Genomic DNA, 21,296 nt, shown 5'->3' on the forward strand with positions numbered 1-21,296 from the left:
AATGAGTTGCACTCTATCACTATTGTCCAGTTTATCACTATTGAACGTTTCTGAACGATTCGTTTATTTTCGAACGAATCTTTAATGTGCTTCAGCAGAACGAATCATCTCAAAGAGCGATTTGTGCATTTTCTTCGGGACGCACTCCTGCATGAGCAAAAGGTTATGTAAGGAAACGGAATTGAGTAGTTCACCACCAATGAGTCTTCTGGACCGAGTCGTTCGTTCCTTTGTCACGTGACTCCCATAGACGCTATGCAATGCATTACACAGGAAACAGAATTGAGTAGTTCATCTCAAAAGTCATTTGACTTCCAAAGAAGAATAAATCAAGTTTATTGGTCAAAATCTTGACATTATTGTTAAAATAATTATGGGAGTCACCTGACAAAAATAATTAACAACACGGACCAAAAGAAATGAGAGATGAGCTCGTTTTGTTTATCAAAATTTTCCCCAACTGCATTGTCATATTTTCATTATTGGAACTATAGTCAACGTTGGTGTATATGGACATGTCTGAGGATCTGCTTTATTCAAAGTGTAACATTTTATTTTATCTCTGATCAAAGGAACAAGATTTAAAGAACTATATTGGCAAAAGTATTGGGTCACCTGACCTTTCCTGCTAAATGTGGATGCTGGAGGCACTCATTTGTACAGGACGTCTTTGAATGCCTTATAATACAATTCGCTTGAACTTGTAAACCCAAACCTGTTCCAGCATGGCGATTCCCCTGTGTGAAAAGTGAGCTCCTTGAAGATCTGGTTTACATGCTTTGTAGAGGAAGATCTTGCCGCTATAGAGCTCTGATCTCATCCCTACTGAACACCTATGGTATGAATATGAACGCTGACTGCACCCCAGGTCTCCTCACCTACATCAGTACCTGCCTTTCATAATACCCTTGTGGCTGATAAAAAAAAAATATCTATAAGCACACTCCAAAATCTAGTGGAACATCTTCCCAGAGAAGTGGAGGGAATTAGAAGAGCAGATTACAGATACCGTACTTATGACCAGGTGACCCAATACTTTTGGCAATATAGTGTATGATCGCTGACATCAGTATATGTGTATAAAATATTACTTTATGTTATTCTCAATCCAATTTTTAAACTTGCCCACTCGTGTGTAAACAGTGTACAGGTGTGGATCACAATTTTGGGGATTGTAGCCAAAGCTCGCCAGGCCCATCAGCTCCCAGATAGACTCGAAAACACTTTCTTCTCCCCTCCTGTTCTGTGAGACAGTAGGTACAATTATGATTCCCCCTGATCTTGAAGGACACACTGTACTAATTGGATGTTGCCTCCCACACAGCATATTGTCAGTAATGCTATTGGGAAGGCCTTGTTTAGCATATTGTCTTTCACACTGTAACACATCAGTCAGTTCAATAGTTCCAGTCTGAGCCACCTGAGAGCCCGTTTCTTGCTTTTCTGCTACAGACCAGCCAGTGATGTAGGCCTGGTTCACAGGTAGCTCCCCTTCCTGCAGACGAGGCAAGCACACAGGGAAAACCAACTCGCTGATCCTGGCCTTCTCCGCCATCTTTAGTATAGCTAGGTCTGAGTGAAACCCAGTAGGATCATAGCTGGGATGAACCAAGATCTCTGAGACCTGTAGAGAAAAAGGCAGAAGATGTCATGCACTACTATAGATGTAGCGTGTGAGAAGCAGCCGCTAGATGTTGAAAGCTAGATCTTCATTAAATGGGATTCAAAGATTTGAGAGTGTCATTGCTGCCATAGCAACAACTTGCAATGCTACCGAGATCAGATTTGCTGGCCATTTCATCAAGCTTTTTTGTACTGATTTTCTATTGCTTTTGGAGAGACACTTCAACAGCAGCGGACTTCACATTAACAGCATCTAGGCTGGCAGAACATATCTTCTGTCATTTGCTATACTAGCTGTTGCTATGGTGGTGATGACAAATGGAAACTTAAGGAGGTGACACTCGGCTGGATCATTCTTTCAATTGTTGTGTTGGTGATGGTGGTGGAGTGTGCTGGAGATTATGTTGCTCGATCAAATGTTACATTGCTTCATTTAATACATTTGCGCCCTTGTGGCCTGGAGATGGGGGACTGTTAACCTGAAAAAGAATAATCCCATCAGGATGGAGACGGCTGAACAGATTGTTCTGATTAGCAATAGGCAAGTAAGGGACACGTGAACAAATAAACCCCACAGCATTAATGGGGCAAATAATGTGTAATTAAAAGGTGTAAGCTAATATTTTTGTCCATTCACACACACACATACACACACACACACACACACACACACACACATACAGTGTATATATACAGTGGTACCTTGACCTACGAATGCATTAATGTACGAGTTTTCCGAGGTACGAGCGGTCACTCGGTTGATTTTTTGCTTTGTTACGCGAGCAAAAAATTGAGGTACGAACTCGAGACGCCGCTGCTAGACGGTCTGAGAGCGCAATAGTCAGAGCTGGCAAACCGCATCTGTAGCAAACTGCACAATCTCACAACCTATTCTATTGTTTACATTCCACAATGACTGATAGAGTAAAATAAATCTATTTGGTCACAGATACACTTACAAGGAACTTTTGAAGACGGACTTTTAAAAAAAACAAAAGCTGGACATCGTGAGGAAAGGTCGATCTAAACAGTTCAAAACTGTTGTCAGGGTTTTTCGTGAACCAGTTATACATTTTTTGGACAAAAACACACAATTTGTCTTAATTTCAAATCCCCAGGAAAACATTAATGCACAGAAAAAATGCACAGTAAAAACCTAGGTTTATTTTATAATAAATATCGAATATCGAATAAATAACCAATATCGAAGCTTCTGCTAGAGATGATGTATTCGGGCGGTGCAGCTGCGGCTACAGTGAAATGAGATGTGTTAAATTGTGTTTATTGGGTTTCTTGTTTTAGTAACGTCATTCATTCTGACTGAATGAGATTCCTGTCTGTGATGCAGTGCTCTGTTATACTGCGTTTCTCTATAATATTGATGGTTTCTATAGACGTGCCGTCATAATGATTGTATTAAGAGGTGGATGATTCATGTAAGACATCACTGAAGGCCTAGAGGTGAAATGCACAGCCTGCTACAAACTATAAATACAGATGTCACTGCAGTCATCTGTGCAAACGAATGAATATATTCATTCCTTCATAGGCATCAATCATGTCATCTTGACGCAAATTTGAGGTGAACTAGGCCTTCTAATTATACCGGAGAACATGCTAAGATGTTAATTGTATAATTAGAGCATTCAGCACACCAGCCTTTCTTTGTGTCTGTACTCATCTATTCAAATTCTTTTGGTTCTTCACCTGTCTCTTATCTGTATATATTAGGGGTGTAAAAGTACACAAAATCCACGGTTCGGGACGTACTTGGTTTTTAAGTGACGGATCGGTACAATTTCGGTACGGTCCGGGGGAAGAAATGCAAAACATAAAATTGTTTGACGGTTTTACATTTTTTTATTAACGCAGTTTATAATCGTTAACATTCGCGAACATCAAGTTTAATATTATTAATGAAAAAATGCGCTGAAAGTGTGAGGCGGAGACTAAACAAACTTGCGGTCCGCCACTTAAAACGTTCCTGAGAGAAACTCGAATTTCATCTGTGTTCCGCATGTAAAAAGGATTGTATTCCTGTTACACCCCGTTACAATCCTGTTACACCACTACTATACATAGTATATTATCTATTATAAGGACATACACACACTTGTCATTCTCAAAAAATAACTAATAACTAAGAAAAAAAAAAAAAAAATCCAAATTGAAAAATAATTGTTGTTGTTTCATATTTTTAAGACTCTTTTGCTGGAATATATATCGCATTAAAATAAATGCAGCATGCTGTATTCGAGTACATATTTTAGGTAACAGGTATTACTTGACTAAATTTTGCAGAAATTACAACTATGAAATGACCATGCTGAAGGTAACACATTAAAACTATTGGATCCTTCAGGGTCCAAACGTCTGAGAGAACTAGTAAAAAAATTCATTTTTCTTTACAAATGATGTAAATGACAAGAACTTGAGTGAATAGAAGAATATTTGGTATTTGATAAAGCGTGCACTAGAGCTGACATGAACTCTATAAGTGAATGCATATACATTATGATTCATCTTATATAAAATCTATCAGTGGGTCATCTGAGCATGTGCCCCAGCAAAGAAAATCAGCATAAGGAAAATCAGACGTTTTGTTCTGTAGTATAAAAAATAGTCAGTATTATAATGTTTGGCTATATTTTAAAAAAAGGAAACTAGAAATACTGGTGAATGTTAAGTATGAATCACAATGTTAAAGATTATTTTTCGATACATTTCAAAAAGATGCGTTCTTTTGATCACTAAATATCAAACATTTCAAAATTTTCTTCATCAGATATTTAATTTAAACTCAGAAGTCTTAAAGAATGTTGACCAGTGTTCCTATCCTTTCTTTTCTTCACATGTGCCTGGTTCATCCAGACGTCCCACCTCTGGATGGAGTCCCTCCAAATTGAGACCACTCTGTGCAGCTGGTGATGGTTCCACACCTACAGCCTAACAATCCATGAAGCTGCTGTGCAACTCGAGAACTTTAAGGATGGATTTGGACTGTAATTAATATCAACAGTCCACTACAATGGCCCAGTACCACAAGTTGCATGAATAGTTTAGCATTTACACATCTATTACTACACACCTCGACTGCAATGAATGGACATTCGGTGCCACCCAGATGAGGACTGGTTTCTTTTTGAGTCTGGTTCCTCTCAAGATTTCATCCTCATACCATCTCAGGGAGTTTTTCCTTGCCAAAGTCACCACTGGTTTGCTCATCAGGTTAAACAATAAACGTACGTGTTCTTTTATATAACCTTATTACTGCTTTATCTGTGTAAATCTGCTGTGTAAATCTGGATGAGTGCCAGTTCATGAGTGGAGGGCGGAGCCAGAGAAAAAAAACGAGCGGTAAGAACCACACGAGAAGCTGATAAGACAAATCAGTGTGTGCTGCTTCAGTGGACAGTCGTACCGATAAAAGGACAAGAGACAAAATTGGGCTTTGAAACACCAAAAACACAGAGACAAATGAATAAGGCAACTCACAAGGTGTGCACATCCTGACAGCGTCACAACATATCGTACCGCATATATACATACGCTGCTTGTGCAAATTTCGTCATATTGTTATCATCATCGTAAGATCGCAAAATCAAACAATAGTTGAACAACTCTGGGCTTATGAATTTCTACCTTCATGTGCTGAAGCCTCTTCTTCTCCCCCAGCACTACTTTTAGATCAGCCATGTTGTTATGTAGGGACAGTCCAGGCTCGGTGACACAATGTGCTGGCACTAGAACAGCATGCGGGTTTACCAGAGCACCACTGCACACCAGATGCCACGTCTCCTCCTTGCTTTTCTCCTGCCAGTCGTCATAGTCGTACTCAGAATACATGTCCCCTCGTCTGCTGGTCCTCCCCGTAATGGGACTGGTGTGGTCAGGAAGACGGTGGTTAATGGCTGCATGCCATGGCCAGTGAGTTTGTGCCAGGTTCTGAGGTTTGGCTAAGAGTTTACCACAGACTGCAAAGAAGAAGATTTGGTTGTAATTACTGTATAATAAAAAAAAAAAATTGTGGAGTTTTGACATTGGACCTCTTTGAGTGTTGAAGTGCATGGAGAAGCTGGTGTTGGATCTGTGATGATCGCAAATGTTGAGCTATTTTATGAGTTGCTCATTAGCTCCTGGTTCCATAACCTCAACTGACTGTATAAGACTGTAGAAAGGACGTGACTCATAATCACACATTCCACTGCTCATGTTAGTTCTCACGCTCCAGTGTTCTGTATTGTTGAAAGATTTATGATCAAACTATTGATGTCACCCAAATGAGGATGAGGTTCCTCTTTTGATTCTGGTTCCTCTCAAGGTTTCTTCCTCATAACATCTAAGGGAGTTTTTCCTTGCCACAGTCGCCATGGCTGCTCATCAGGGATAAATACACATCGTTCACCTTCACTGTTAAATTCTGTAAAGCTGCTTTGAGACGATGTCTGTTGTGAAAAGCGCAATAGAAATAAACTTGACTTGACTTGACTTTAGTAGAGTTTGGCAATACTATTATCTGTATTTATAATTCTAACAATAACCAGATGCCTTATAACCACTTCCATAGCTATAATTGGTTTCATCCCGACTGTGTCAGGCGCATACGTCACCATTTAACACGATCCAAATCTAATCCAAATTTGTCATTTTGTAAAGCATTATCCAAATTCTAAACTCAAATCAAATTTAATTTCCAAAAACTAATTAAAACATAAGGATTAGCTTAGTAAGCAGTTCTTGATAGAAAGTTATGTAATTGGAGTACACTAAGTTATTAAGTTTTACTTGTAATGCATTTATTAAGTAATCTCAAACTGTTACTACAAAGTTGGGGACACACAATTGTATAAGACTCTGACTGCACCCCATGACTCCTCACCACACCTACATCAGTGTCTACATTTTATGATCTATTGTTTATAAAATCTATCAGTGTGTCATCTGAGCATGTGCTTAAGTAAAGGAAATACGCCATACGGAAAATCAGACGTTTTGTTCGAAGTATATAAAATAGTCAGTATTATAATGTTTGGCTATATTTAAATAGGAAGCTAGAAATACTGGTGAATGTTAAATATGAATCACAATGTTAAAGATTATTTTTCGATACATTTCAAAAAGATGCGTTCTTTTGATCACTAAATATCAAACATTTCAAAATGAATTTTCTTCATCAGATATTTAATTTAAACTCAGAAGTCTTAAAGAATGTTGACCAGTGTTCCTATCCTTTCTTTTCTTCACATGTGCCTGGTTCATCCAGACGTCCCACCTCTGGATGGAGTCCCTCCCAATCGAGACCACTCTGTGCAGCTGGTGATGGTTCCACACCTACAGCAATTTTGTTAACCAGATTTTTTATGTGGTCCCACATTTTAAATCTCACTGCATAAATTGCAGATATTCCCCGATTTACAGTGAAAACATTGTAAGTCGAGACATGTCCTAGCCTACCCAGAAGTCTTAAAGAACGGTGACCTCCTCACCTCACCTACATCAGTACCTGATTTTACTAATGATTACAAATGTCTAAAAACACATTAAGAAATGTGGTGGAACATTATTTTAATAATTGTATTATTATTATAATAATAAGAAATAATTAAATGGGATTACATGTGGAATAGTGTTTAAAAACACATAGCAAACTTATGATGTGTGGATGTATGAAATACTGACAATTTAAACTAAAAGAACATACTGTATTTTTCTTACTATGATTATGTATTTTCATTTTGTATGGGAGGAAGTAGAAACTGCTAGCTATATGATTGTATTAGCTTATAGCAGTTCTTTGGTACTATATTTACCTTAATTTCATGTTTAGGATTAAATTGGTGAATTGAATCTGTGTATCTCTGACTTGGTGACTTGGTCTTGTCTTTTTTTGCATTGTGTAACTTCCAAAAGTGAACACAGATTATTAGATTGAGGTACTGAATCATGCAGTAGTAGCAGTAGTAGCAGCAGCAGCTTGATCGGTTTGATTGAGTTTCTTTGTACTCTTGTACATAATGTGAACACTTACTAGTATTAATTGTTGTATTTTTTGCTTACCGTATTTTTCAGACTATAAGCTGCTACTTTTTTCCCACGTTTTGAACCCCACGGCTTAAACAACGAAGCAGCTAATTTATTAATTTTTCCTGGGTTTTTACCGGTTTCACAAACTTCAAGCCAAAAAACTGAACCCCATAACATTAGACCAATTCAATTTCCGAACGGAAACGAAAGCCGTTGTAGCGCGTTGAGTCTGGGTGAAGGGAGAGCTCGCTAACTCCAGTTACAACAGAAATCATATAAGCACAGACAGGTTTCCAAAACTCGTGCTTTTTAATTTTTCTTGGCAACAGCGTTACAGGTTAGTCAAAGAAACTTAGAAATCAGCATCAGAAAATAATAAGGACATATTCCTCGGTCTTGCACACATGCAGTAATACCGGAGGAATGCAGTGCAGTTCAAAATAAAAATCTTTGCAAAATATATGCGTACAATAGTGCCAATAAACGAAAGTAATATTAAAAATGTAGCCTAAATCACCTGCAAGAGGGAGAAATGGATTTTTTATAGTTAAAGCTATGTTTGTATGTAATGTTGTGTATGTTATGTATTATGATGTCTCTATAGACCTTCATATTCTCAGTTGCTTTGGAGCATTTCTGTTGAATGAAATTAAATTCCTCAGAATTACTTGTTCAACCGCCACATCAAACGAACACTATCACAGTTCAGTAAAAGTGTGAATCCTGTCTGGTCTCTTGCAATTCATATAAATACATTTGTTCTGTTGAAATTCATAGATGCCAAACAAGAAATTCAACTTTGTGCAATTTTCAATCACTGTGATCCAAACCGTAAACTGTGCGCCGTCTTACTGAACGTGACTAAACATTTTGACGAGCTTGTTTGTAAGCAATGACAAAAGGACTTGACATTTTGATGGCGATGAGATGTTCATTGACACAAATACTTACTTTTGAGAGATAAATTAAGAAGTTTGAGAAAAGTACAGGGTTTTGATTTTTTACATGATTTTTTTATTATATCAGTTGCAATTCTGCTTGTATGTGCCTGAATATGTAAGTGCTGCCCCCACCTGGTATGCAGGTGACATGGCGTCCGCTCCACTTCCCAGTTTTTAGACATGTTCGACTTGAACTTCCAGAATACTGGTACAGAGGAGAGATGCACTCATACTCAATGCTTGTGTAAAGGGGGTGAAAACCGGTGGGTAAATCACCCTGCGCCAGTGTCTCAGTACTGATTTCTCTTTGATAAGGCGGGAAGGAGGAGTAAAACCTGTGTAGTGGAGTCTTTCTAAAACCCAAAATAAAACAAAACAGACATTTCAGGATGTGCAGGAATGTGGTATTTTGCTGTAACACGTTTTTTCTTTACTCAGATATGAAAAAAATAATAATAAAATGCACAGAAATATAATTTTAAAATCACTAAACATTTGTTTTACTGCTGTGCCATGTCTCAAAAAAGCACCAAAATCCGCCATGACGCACACATCCGGCAATTTAAACCGTCCGTGTGGAAACATAAGAAAAGTTCCGTTTGGCGTCCTGATGATTTACGTAATTTGAAACTCCATAATTACTTTTAAAAGTTTACAAGAATATTTTGTCTTTATGCTCTATGTTGAGTTTGGTTTCACTAATAATAAACGTACATTTGTATAAAGCGTCCATATTTGTCCATGTGCGTGTTGGTTAGAGTTTTAAAAACTTGAAAAGAGTTTAGTAGAGTTTCTGTACATTTAGTACAGAAAATAATGTGCAAATAAGCGATTAATCACGCGTTAACTCATGCAAATAATCACGCTAAAATATTTTATTCGCTTGACAGCGCTTGATTTCCACTTTCACACCCACCCTACTTGCCAGATTTGGCTTGTGGGCAAATCCGGCCGAAAGGTCGCTTTTTTAACACATTGCAGAGATCCAGTGCGAATCGCAGAAGGTGCTTGACACGCTTCGAAAAGAAGACTTCCAGGACGTATTGCAGAAGTGTCAGGAACACTGGAAGCGCTGTATTACTGTGCAAGGGGACTATTTTAAAGGTGATAGTGTAAAGGTAAGGGTGATAAAGCGATTCTCAAAACTTTTTGATACCAAAATCGTGTATAAACATATATATATATATTTTCTATATAAAAGCATACCGTAAAGAAATTTGTGGCTTCAAGACCTTCTGACGCACCAGCTTGGAAATCTTTGGTTCCCGACAAGCTGCAACACAAACATTGGAACATGATTGTTCTGGTTTGGAAATACTGCATGACGCACTGTGTTTTGAAATGTCAAAAAAGACAGATACCTTTGATACACTGTGGCTGTTTGCCACTCCAGGTGCCATCGAGCCGGCATGTTCTTTTGGAGTTTCCACTGAGTGTATATGAGTTATTGCAGGAGAATTCAACGCTCTCAATAGCACCATCTGAGCTGATAAATGTTACTGTGTATCCGTGATGTAGCTGTGATAACGGGGGACATTGTTTCCTAATGGTGTCGACCTCTAGATTTCCAAATGCACGAAATGAAAAAAGAAACAGATGATGGTTCACAATTCACTGATATAAACTCATGTTTTATCATATAACACCAAATGTCATAATCATATAATATATCTATATATCTCAACCATATCCACTACTCACTGGCGGGCCGTGTGTTTCACCCCTTGGCCTTTATCGGTTTTCTTTCTGAATCAATCCACCTCTTAATACCATCAATATGATGCCACAGATATACAGTAGAAACCATCAATATTATAGACATTTACATTTATGGAATTTGGCAGGTGCCCTTATCCAGAGCTGCTTCCGATTATGTCAATAATACAAATGAGCAGCTATGTATTAAGGGCCCCACTCAGGGGCCCAGGAGGGGCAGCTTGGTGGGGCTTGGATTTGAACTCACAACCTTCGACAGGAATTTCATACACAGCTGCACAGATATGAAATTCTCTCTCTTTAATGCCACACGTTGTTATATTGTGGTTTTTGTATGGTATTGATGGTTTCTATAATTGCGACGTGATAGTGGTGGTATTAAGAGGTGGATTAAGTCGGGTACGTCCCCATTGAAGGCCCAGGTACCAAATGCACGGCCCACCACTTGATTAGATAGAGATTTAAACCAGTGCACCAAACCTGAGAGAAATTCTATGAAATGAAGAGAACATATTAAATTAAATGAAAAATATTTTAGCATAAATTATACATCATTGTAATTTGTGCACCTGTAAAACTTTTGAAAAGTATATTAAGGTTAGTTGAGAGCCATGTTTGTTTGCATAATTATTTCTTCTTTGCCACCCCAGAGTAACTGCTGGCCCCTGCCTGGCCACCCCAAACATGTTTATGTACAGTTTATTTGAATTTGACTTCAAACTATAAAAACATTGAGCATCCACCAAGTACACATGCACCAAAATGTTCTACATGCTCCTCACAATCAACCTGACCTTACCTAGAACCCCCCCCTCGAAAAACAGAAGAGTGACAAATACTCATGAGTTACTGTCCATACCCAAGCATGGACAAATTACACTGAAATCATACCAATCATACCTCTGGTGCATGTTGGTGCTGCCCCACTCCAGGTTCCATTAGACAGACACATTCTCCTTGAGACTCCTCTGAGCTTGTATGGTTTATAGCACCGGTACTGAACTCCAGTAGCAACATCGCCATTTTCATACAGCAGGAAATGGTCCCCATGAGCAGGCCTGGGAGGCGTTACACAGCCAGATTCTGCTCGTTCGGAAACAAACAAATGGATTTATTAGGCAGGACAGCAAAGGTGCTCACATTTTGTACACACAGGAACCTTTAACTTTAAGTGTAATTCCCCTGAACCACTAAAACCAGATTTATATAATGAACATAATCCAGGAATTGAAACATTTGCCTCATTAGTTAAATATGTATAATAAATTTTGGTCTATTAATTGGGTCTATAAAACATTTTATTCTGGAGATTTTCACACAAATCTCATTCATTCCAAGTTTATTTGCAGCAGTGGTGGCCATGAAGTAAATGTAATTCATTACTGTAGCTTTTTCACATATATCTGTACTTTACTGAAGGATTTACATTTGGGGAGACTTTTACTTCAACTTCACTATATTTCAAAGTCAAATGATGTACTTTTTATTCAATTACATTTTGCCAAATCAGTCGTTCTTTTATATTTACGAGGATAAAAACTGTTTCAACACGCAGCGATCCACCAATCAGGGTCGAGCGCTTGCTCTATTTTTAACTTGTTTTGATTGGCGCTTGTTGGAATCTACTGATCACCAACATACAGTTCAGCATCAGTTCAGCAGAACATTTAGAGAGGAATAAATGATGGAAGAAACCAGACTCAAACTCGCCACGACACCTGTGGCCTTATTTGCGTGATTTCTTTGAAGTAGTTGAAAAGAAAGTTTTAGGATCATGATCATGTGAATAGATATTAATCAGTGTTTGACTCATTAATATCAACTGAGTGGATTAGGTAAAGAGTCTTGTGACAAAAATGATAATAGAAACATTATAGCATTAATAAATCATAGTACTTTAACTTTACTTGTACATTTAAGTACATTTGAAGGCAAATACTTGTGTAATTTTACTCAAGTGAAAGTTTAAAGGGACGCAACTACATGGTTTGTGTACTTGATCCACCACTGATTTGTAGGGCACATTTTCTTGAGATTATTTCTTAATGATGGTGGGATCATTTGGCAGCATTTGAGGTAGGATGAGGCAAGTTTAAAGACATCTGAGGCAGGTAGAATCAGGTTTGAGGACATGTGAAACAGGATGTATCAAGTTTGAGGACATATGTGACAGGATCAATTAATTTAGAGTACAATTTGAGTCAATTTGAGTCAAGTTTCTTCTTAACGATGGTGATCGCTTGAACATTCCGCAGATTTTTTGTTAGAAGACATGTTTAATGAACCAGTTAATGAATATTAATAGATATTTTTTTAACCAAAAACATCTTTATATAATTAGGGTTTGGATTAAACCCATTATATGTAATTAACCAGTCAAATTTTTACATTTTAGCAATAAATTTGAATGACTTTAAAAGAGGTGGGTCATAATTTCCACTGCTGTAACTTTAAGAAGGATCTCACACACACACCACACACAAAGCAGAGAGTTTAATTGCACCACTCTGCAGCTTTACCACGTTCACATGATTACCGCATGTATTTTTTTTCCACTGATTCAGCGGCACTCACTCTTCTCACACTGAAGGCCTGTGAAACCTGCTTTGCAAGCACATTGGAAAGCCTCAACAGTATCCAGTGAACAAACGCCGCCATTCCTACATGGATTGGGGCTGCACACTGCGAACACAAACACAAACACACACACACACACACACACACACACACACACACACACACACACACACACACACACACACACACACACACACACACACACAAAATCAAACCAATGAGGACATACACTGTCATGTCTGTAATAAAAAGACCCTTTGTGGTTTTAACCAGACACATAGATACCTGTGTTTGTAAACTGCACCTGAGAGTTCCTGAAATGTTGCAGAGAAACCATCGTAATTATTATAGCCGTCTGACACAAAAAGGATGTACAGAGAGTCTCCAGAGCTCCTGATTGGTGGTGGGATTTTGTCTCCACAGTAGCGACCAATGACAGGCGAGTGGATGTCGTCGCCATCTCTGAGCTCCACAAAATCGTAGCGACACCTATAATCAAACTCCAGATTTAGCATTGTAAACCTGCAAGAGAAGAAAAGCATTCGATTTGATACAAAACTCTGTAATACTTGCTATTAGGCCATAATGCAAAAAAAAACAAAAAAAACAGGAATTACCTGAATTCCATGGTCAACCCTTTCCTGACATGGAACGTCCAGTCACATTTTGCATTGATTGGATAACTCTCGAGGGTCACATGACCTTGAGGCTTCCGTATCACTTCTCCACATGCTGAATGGGAAAATGGGAATGTGGACACACACAGGCAAAGACAACAAAAATCTTAAAAAAATTGAATAGTTGAAATAATTGAAATCAGTAGCGGAAGAGGACACTTACTGAGACAGTCTCCTCCAGACCACCCCTTACGACACTCAGTGCAGTAACTTCCACTGATGTAAAAATCATCCTGTGCCTGCCATGTGCCATTATTGCACCGTTTACAGTTATCAAACACGCTGCAGCCTGAGAGGGAGAAAGAAGACCAAAAAACAGTCAATTCTTGCTACATTTGAAGATATTTGTGGCAAGTTTGAGGTCATTTGAAGAAAGATGAGGCAGGTTTTAGGACATGTGAAGCAAGTTGAGGCCAGTTTTAGGAGATCTGAGGCAGGATATATATTGTTTGAGTACATGTGATGCTGAATGATGCAAGTTTAAAAGACATGTGAGGCAGGATCTGGCATGTTTGAAGAGATGTGTGGCAGGATGTATAAAGTTTAAGAAAACAATAGTCAGGATTAATCAAGTTTGAGGGCACTTGAGACAGAATATAAAAGTTTTGAGGAAATCTGAGGCAGGATATAGCAAGTTTGAGAACAATTAAGGTAGGATGAATCAAATTTGAGGACTTCCGAGCAAGGCTGAGGCAAGTCTGAGGACATTTGAGGTAGGATGAGGCAAGTTTGACAACAATATGCAGGATGTATAAAGTTTGAGGAAATCTGAGGCAGGATGAATCAAGTTTGAGGGCACTTGAGGCAGGATGTATAAAGTTTGGGAAAGTCTGAGGGAGTATATATCAAGTTTGAGGACATTTGATGCAGGATAAGTCAAGTTTGAGTAAATTTGAGCCTGTATGTGGCAAATCCAAGAACATGAGAGGAAATTTAAGTAAAGTTTCTATTAGGTGACAAAACCTAAAGACATTTTTTTCAATTTGCCATCACTAACTTACAAGAGCTTGGAAACATTTGCATTGTTTACTGGTGGAAATATAAATAATTGAGGATTGGCCAATGGTTACCCTTATGTCCTGACACAGTGAGTTTAAAAGTGTGTATCACTAAGCACTAGTTAATTTAGTGTAACGTGCCAAACTAAGGTGCTGCTTGACATATGAGTCACCGCATGACTAAGACGATGAGTGACTAGTCACCACATGGTTATATTTTAAAGTCTTTGCAAAGAAAGGAAAACTTCAAACAGGTTTAAATTCTCAAGAACTTTGCTGTAAAAAGTCAACAAATCAAACAATAGTCACCTGTCACCTGTCTCACCTGTTATTTCTACTCAATTAGAGGCTGTGCATTTCACACCTAGGTCTTTAGTGGTGTTCTACCTGAACCAATCCACCTCTTAATAACATCATTTCGACACCACGGTTAAAGAATCCATCCATATTATAGAGAAATACAGTAGAACCGAGCGCTGCATCACAGACGGGAATTTCATACAGTAAGAGTGAACGTCATTACTAAAGCAAGAAACCATATGAACACCATTCAACAAGTCTCCTTTCACTGTAGCCGCAGCCGCACCACCCGCTTATATCATCTCTAACAGAAGCATCGATATTAAACTCATAAAATAACACTGGGTTTTCTGTGCACTCTTTCCATGTATTACAGTTTTCCCAGGGTTTTGAAATAAACAATGTCTTTGTGATTTATGGTTCATGAAAAAGGGTTATGAAAAAAGTTTTGAACTGTTTTGTCTGACTTTTTCTCGCAATGTCCAGCATTTCTTGAAAAGTCTGTCTTTTAAATGTCCTTGTAAGTGTATCTGCGACCAAGTCAATTTATTTTCCTCTGTCAGCCATTGTGGAGTGAAAAAAACAGCTATTAAATCCACACAAATATATTTGAGGTTGTGCAGATGGCTACAGATGTGGTTTATGAACGCTGTCTAACGATCTCTCTGACATCTGAAAAAAAGGACGTGAAGAGAAGCTTTTGAATGCCTTCCAGAGATCCACCACCTTCAGGCAACATGGAGTTAAGGCTAAAATAACCCACAGGTTCTTTAAAGGCCTTACAAAATATATACAATATAAAATATATTAAAACATAAGTCAGTGATTCAGAGAAGGCCTTGCTGGCCCTAATGGCTCACCACTGTTTCCAACACAACACCCCTAAGATCACCGTTGCTTAAATACTAGGTCACTTTTACTTCATCCAAAACCTTTATGTGTACTTTCTCATTGGCTGGGTCTCAATCAGCTCCCAAGTTTATTAATCACTACATGGTTTATACATCTTCAGGCAATGGAAGGAAACTACACACTGGATTGGTGATCAAATTTATGGCTACTTTGGATGTACTAACATTAACCACTTTAACTCATTAAAAATGTATGTAACAGTTCAAATATAGTTAAAAATCAAAGCCATTATTTGAAAGCCACAAAGGTGTATACATATGAAGTTGACAGAGAGTTCATGCTTCTTTTTCTTTCAAGATTTAAGGCTTTCGTGATTGAGAAAGCCCTTAAAATAGCCGATTACCTGATCAGTGTCCTGATTACTAAACTAGGGAGCTGATTGCACACACTGGTTTATATAACCCTAATTTTCAGTATGTGGTCGTAAAATCTTTTTGACTTTGTTATGACTTTATATAAAAAATCCCCCCCCAAAAAATACAGAACTGTAATATAGGTATAGACGGTTCATTCAAAAGGCGTCATTAAAATAAAAAAATAAAAATGTGTCAAAAGCTGATAGAGGCACATCTGTCACACTGTTAAAATACTGTCATAGGTCTTTACGATAAGGACCATTACTAATATGTGATGCAATGAAGTAATAATATTCAGTTTTCTTCCAGTCAGGTGTAACCTGGTAAATATAACATATAAATGTCTTTAATTAGCAGAGACATTTGCAAATATTACTTAAAAATAGATAGAATAAATAGACAAACAAAGGTATACAGAGACAATAATTTATTGAATGACTGATTAATTATGATTAACAGACAGACAGACAGACAGACAGACAGACAGACAGGCAGACAGACAGACAGACAGACAGACAGACAGACAGACAGACAGACAGACAGACAGACAGACTCAATCATACCCTGGTGGATGATGCAGGGGTCACACTGGTGGATGTCATTCCGGCAGCAGGGCACAGCGTAGCCCACCCTTGTCCTCTGAGATGAACACTCACAACGTATCAGCTTGTACTCACAGCAGGAGCGACACATGGCGTTCCAACGAGAGCCAGGACATTTATCCTCCTTGACTCTAGACTCTGAAAAGCACATACTGACTAATAATAGTTCATCATGATAATCATGGATACTATGGCAAGATGGTGTATCGACTAACTCAAAGTGAAAAGTACAGCATTATTAGGAAAAAAAACTGAACTGCAGTCATAACATTTTCACGAGTACATTGATTTTTCCATTGTCAGAAAAAGACTTTGGGGCTTTGAATCACGACTGTCTGAGCTACATTATCCCATTTTATTCCAAAATGAATAAGATTCATTATTTTCCTCAAAGTTCTACAAACAATACCCCATTATGACACAATCAAAGAAGTGTATTTAAAGTCTGCAAATTTACATCACAGCCTTTGCAATTACACTCAAAATTGAGCTCAGATGCATCCTGTTTCCACTGATCATCCTTGAGATGTTTCTACAACTTGATTGGAGTCCACCTGTGGTAAATTCAGGTGTTTGAACATGATTTGGAAAGACACACATATGTCTATACGAGGTCCCACAGTTAACAGTGCACGTCAGAGCACAAACCAAGCCTGTGTCTGTAGACCTCAGAGACAGGACTGTATCGAGGCACAGCTCTGGGGAAGGGGACAAAAGAATTTCTGCAGCATTGAAGGTCCTAATGAGCACAGTGGCCTCCATCATCCCCAAATGGAAGAAGTTTGGAACCACCAGGACTCTCCCTAGAGCGAAGCCGCTCGGGCAAACTGAGCGATCAGAGGAGAAAGGCTTCTTGAGGGTGACCAAGAACCCAAATGTCTCTCTGAAATAGCTCTGGCATTACTCTGTGGAAAGAGGAGAACCTTCCAGAAGAACAACTATTTTTGCAGCTCGTTACCAGGCCTGTATGGTAGAGTGGCCAGGCGGAATCCACTCCTCAGTAAAAAGCACATGACAGCCTGCCTAGGGTTGCCAAAAAGCACCTGAAGGATTCTTAGCCAATAAAAAAACAAAACAAAGATTGAACTCTTTGGCCTGAATGCCAAGCATCATGTCTGGCCAGTACCATCCCTAGAGTAAAGCATGGTGGTGGCAGCATCATGCTTTGGGGATGTTTTTCAGCAGCAGGAACTGGTAGACTCGTCAGGATCGAGAGAAAGATGAATGCAGCAATGTACAGAGACGTCCTTGAAGAAAACCTGCTCCAGAGCGCTCTGGACCTCAGACTGGGGCGACGGTTCGTCTTCCAACAGGACAAACACCCTAAACACACAGCCAAGACAACAAAGGAGTGGCTACTGGTCAACTCTGTGAATGTCCTTGAGTAGCCCAGCCAGAGCCCAGACTTGAACCTGATTAAACATCTCTGAAAAAACCTAAAAATGGCTGTGCAGAAACTGGCCACAAATAGATGTGCTCAGCTTGTAGCATTATACTCAAAAAGATTTGAGGCTATAATTGGTGCCAAATCAGCAGCACTCCTGTCTAATTAATCTTCATTACACACTTGTCATGAAGAACGTTATTGGAACACCACTAAAAGAGGTATACAGTATGACAATTCTACAACAGAACTACAACAATTTACTTTAACTACAACAACAACTGAACATATGAAACTCTACACCACAAACTTGATCTCGGGATTGAACCAGGGACCCTGGAGCTATGAGATTGCAAAGCTACATTGGTAGAATCATATTACAACATTGCCCGACTTTTGAGAATGTCAAGTGGTCAACCAAAATGAAACAACATTCCTCCAGGACCAAGGTGTTCCATAAGTCAACATGGATCTCTTGTGCAAACAACAGAAAAACAATAGAACAGTGATTGACACAACGGGTCTAATCAGTACACATAGCTCGTCTGGTGTAAAGTGCAAAAAGATCAGAAAAGTGCTTTTTACTTGTCACATCTGCTTTACAGCACAGTGTAATTTTTTCTTCGTATATCCCAGTGATGTTAGGAAGCTGCGTTGGGTCTGCTGTGGTGCGGTAGCGGGTGGTTTTTCCGTTGCTGTGGGCTGGAATGGGTGGTCAAATTAATATAGCGTGAGTCCTGCCATCCCGCATATTCGGCTAGTTGTAATGTTTTGTTTAAAAATAGTTTATACGTTTTTTAAGGCTAATAAAAAAGGCCTTACAAACAGGGTGTTTGTCATGTAGGTGCTTTACTGTAGCATTGCTTTATTTTACTGTTTATCACTTTAATGGTTTATATCTGTTATTATTCTGTAGGTTAAATGTAGCTTTAATGTTTGTGTACATTTTTACGCAATTTTTATCAGCTGTGACGGAATGTTTGCGGAAGTGGACACAAAAATTGAAGGAACGGGTCAGAAATTCAACCCATGGAGCACAGAGGGTTAAGGGCCTTGCTTAAGGGCCCCAAGAGTGGCAGCTTGGGGCTTTAACCCTCTGACCTTCCCTTTCAATCTGCTTAACCACTGAGCTAGCAAAAAGACAATATTCATTTGATAATGATATTATCACAACAATTTCAAGCTGCTCCTGTGGGGCCCTTGAGCAAGGCCCTGACCCCTGTCTGCTCCAGGGGTGTTAAGACCCAGAGCTCTGACCCAAACTTCCTAACATGCCTTGCAGAGAAATAAAATAATTTGACTGTGCTGTAATGTACATGTGAAAATAAAGGCGTTTAGCTCTAATTATTTATAATTACTGATTATTACTGGTACTGATGATTATTTTGGATATAAAAAAAAAAACACATTTAATGTCATTTTTGCAATGTCCCTTCATCAGTTTAATCCCAAACAGCATTTCCAGCCAACCTTTCATGGCTTGTTCGTCTGATTCCTGCTTTTCTCATTCAGGAAAGTATTTGAACGGCTGTGGACCATGACATGGAGCATGACCTTGGATCCTGCTGTGTCCCATCACTCACACATACATCTGCATATTCCAGAGCACAACCATACAATCATCAAGCCATGGTTTATGACTAATACGCCTGACTATGGAGATAGATCTTCCATCATTACAGACATAAGAGGAATGTTTTAAGAAAGAAGCACTTGAAAAACAGATTTTCTCAGTTGCTTTGGAGCAGAAAAACGACCTGATCAACCTCCACTTCATGGAGTCACTCGGGCACATCGTAACAGCAGTTCATTCATTTAATCGATTGCGTACAAGTGTCTGCTGTTTCCTACATTATCAGTTGTTTATCACCTTAGTCTTAACCCCCAAAACATCCAGGCATCTGTGAAACATTTGTTATAATTTCTAGTTTAAATTTCTATTAAACTTGATTTTTTTTATTGTTTTGTAAATGAAGCCAAGTGTAGAAAATCAGATCAACCAATGAACAAATAGTTCTCCAAAACAGGTCAAAGGTGAATCTTGTGAACCTTCAATTGGTGAACGTATACAGCCAAAACACAGTATTACAATTTCTGAAAATGAATAAACATCCAGGAAAAATACAAACGCAGTTCGTTTCATTACAGTACAGTGAAAATGTGAATCCTGTTCGGTCTCTTGCAATCGATATCCCATATACAGTAATATGGACATTTGTGCTGTTGAAATTCATAAATGCCATACAGGAAAAAATTGCATTTTCAATCATTGTAATGGGAACCGTGGTTTACATCTGAAAACACGACTAAACGATTTAACGATCTTGTTTGCGAACAACTTTAGAAGAAGTTCTAATGGGAATGAGATTATCATTGACACAAATATTTACTTTTGAGAGATGAAGTAAGGATTTTAGGAAAAGTACAGGCTTCTGCAGGTAATCAGATGTGTTGTGCTGTTTGTACTAATTGCTTCGTGGTTTGCAAATATTAAGGATGATTCAAAAAATGCTCCAAAACATCTAAGAAAAAGTGTAAAAAAGCTTAAACAAAAAGACTGTTGTACATAAATTGTTCTTACCATTTGGCCAGGAGATCACTGAACAGCAGACCTGAAGGATGTATAAGAAAAGAGGTAGCACACATGATTGCTGCCTGTGCAAAGAAAGCATTCGGAATCGTCTGTTTTTTATGAACAAGAGCATTCTTTTTTCCAAGGACGCTTCTTCTCAAGATTGATTGATCTGCCCACAAAGTTTCTCATTCACTCAGACGCTCTCATCCAAGTGTCGACTCAGCACTGAGCTGCTCCTGTGACGTAACAGGTCTATGAAGAGACTTTGATCCAGAGTAAGACTCTTTTAACCCATTGTTTAACACAGCCACTTCTGCTCTGCTGCACACACACACACACACACACACACACACACATCAACACACACACACACACTCTGAGAAATACATCCTTGCATACTGTTACAAACTATTTTCCATATTATTTGGAGATATTGTGATGCTAAAGACAGTGATTTTTTCGGGGGGTGATGGACATGCCACATGGTTCCTATGTTTGTTGGTCTTTCTTTCTTTCTTTCTTTCTTTCTTTCTTTCTTTCTTTCTTTCTTTCTTTTTTTCTTTCTTTCTTCTATCTTTTCTATTCTTCGTATTAGTCTGCTATCTCCAGCT

At 38.6% G+C, this 21,296-nt stretch overlaps 1 protein-coding gene across 1 annotated transcript; it reads right to left on the reverse strand.

Annotated features, from left to right (window-relative positions):
• Positions 1 to 458: 458 nt before the first annotated feature.
• On the reverse strand, positions 459 to 20,915 carry pamr1a (peptidase domain containing associated with muscle regeneration 1a). The gene is made up of 12 exons (XM_083549933.1): positions 20,692 to 20,915; positions 16,688 to 16,864; positions 13,722 to 13,847; positions 13,499 to 13,613; positions 13,186 to 13,403; positions 12,879 to 12,986; positions 11,205 to 11,387; positions 9,950 to 10,147; positions 9,795 to 9,861; positions 8,721 to 8,941; positions 5,266 to 5,597; positions 459 to 1,624 (listed from the first exon to the last, which is right to left on the reverse strand). The coding sequence occupies exons 1-12, from the start codon at positions 20,813 to 20,815 to the stop codon at positions 1,088 to 1,090; spliced, it is 2,406 nt and encodes an 801-aa protein (XP_083406059.1). The 5' UTR covers positions 20,816 to 20,915; the 3' UTR covers positions 459 to 1,087.
• Between the last annotated feature and the right edge of the window lie 381 nt (positions 20,916 to 21,296).

Source organism: Silurus aristotelis (genome assembly GCF_946808225.1).
Source record: "Silurus aristotelis genome assembly, chromosome: 9".
NCBI lineage: Eukaryota > Metazoa > Chordata > Actinopteri > Siluriformes > Siluridae > Silurus > Silurus aristotelis.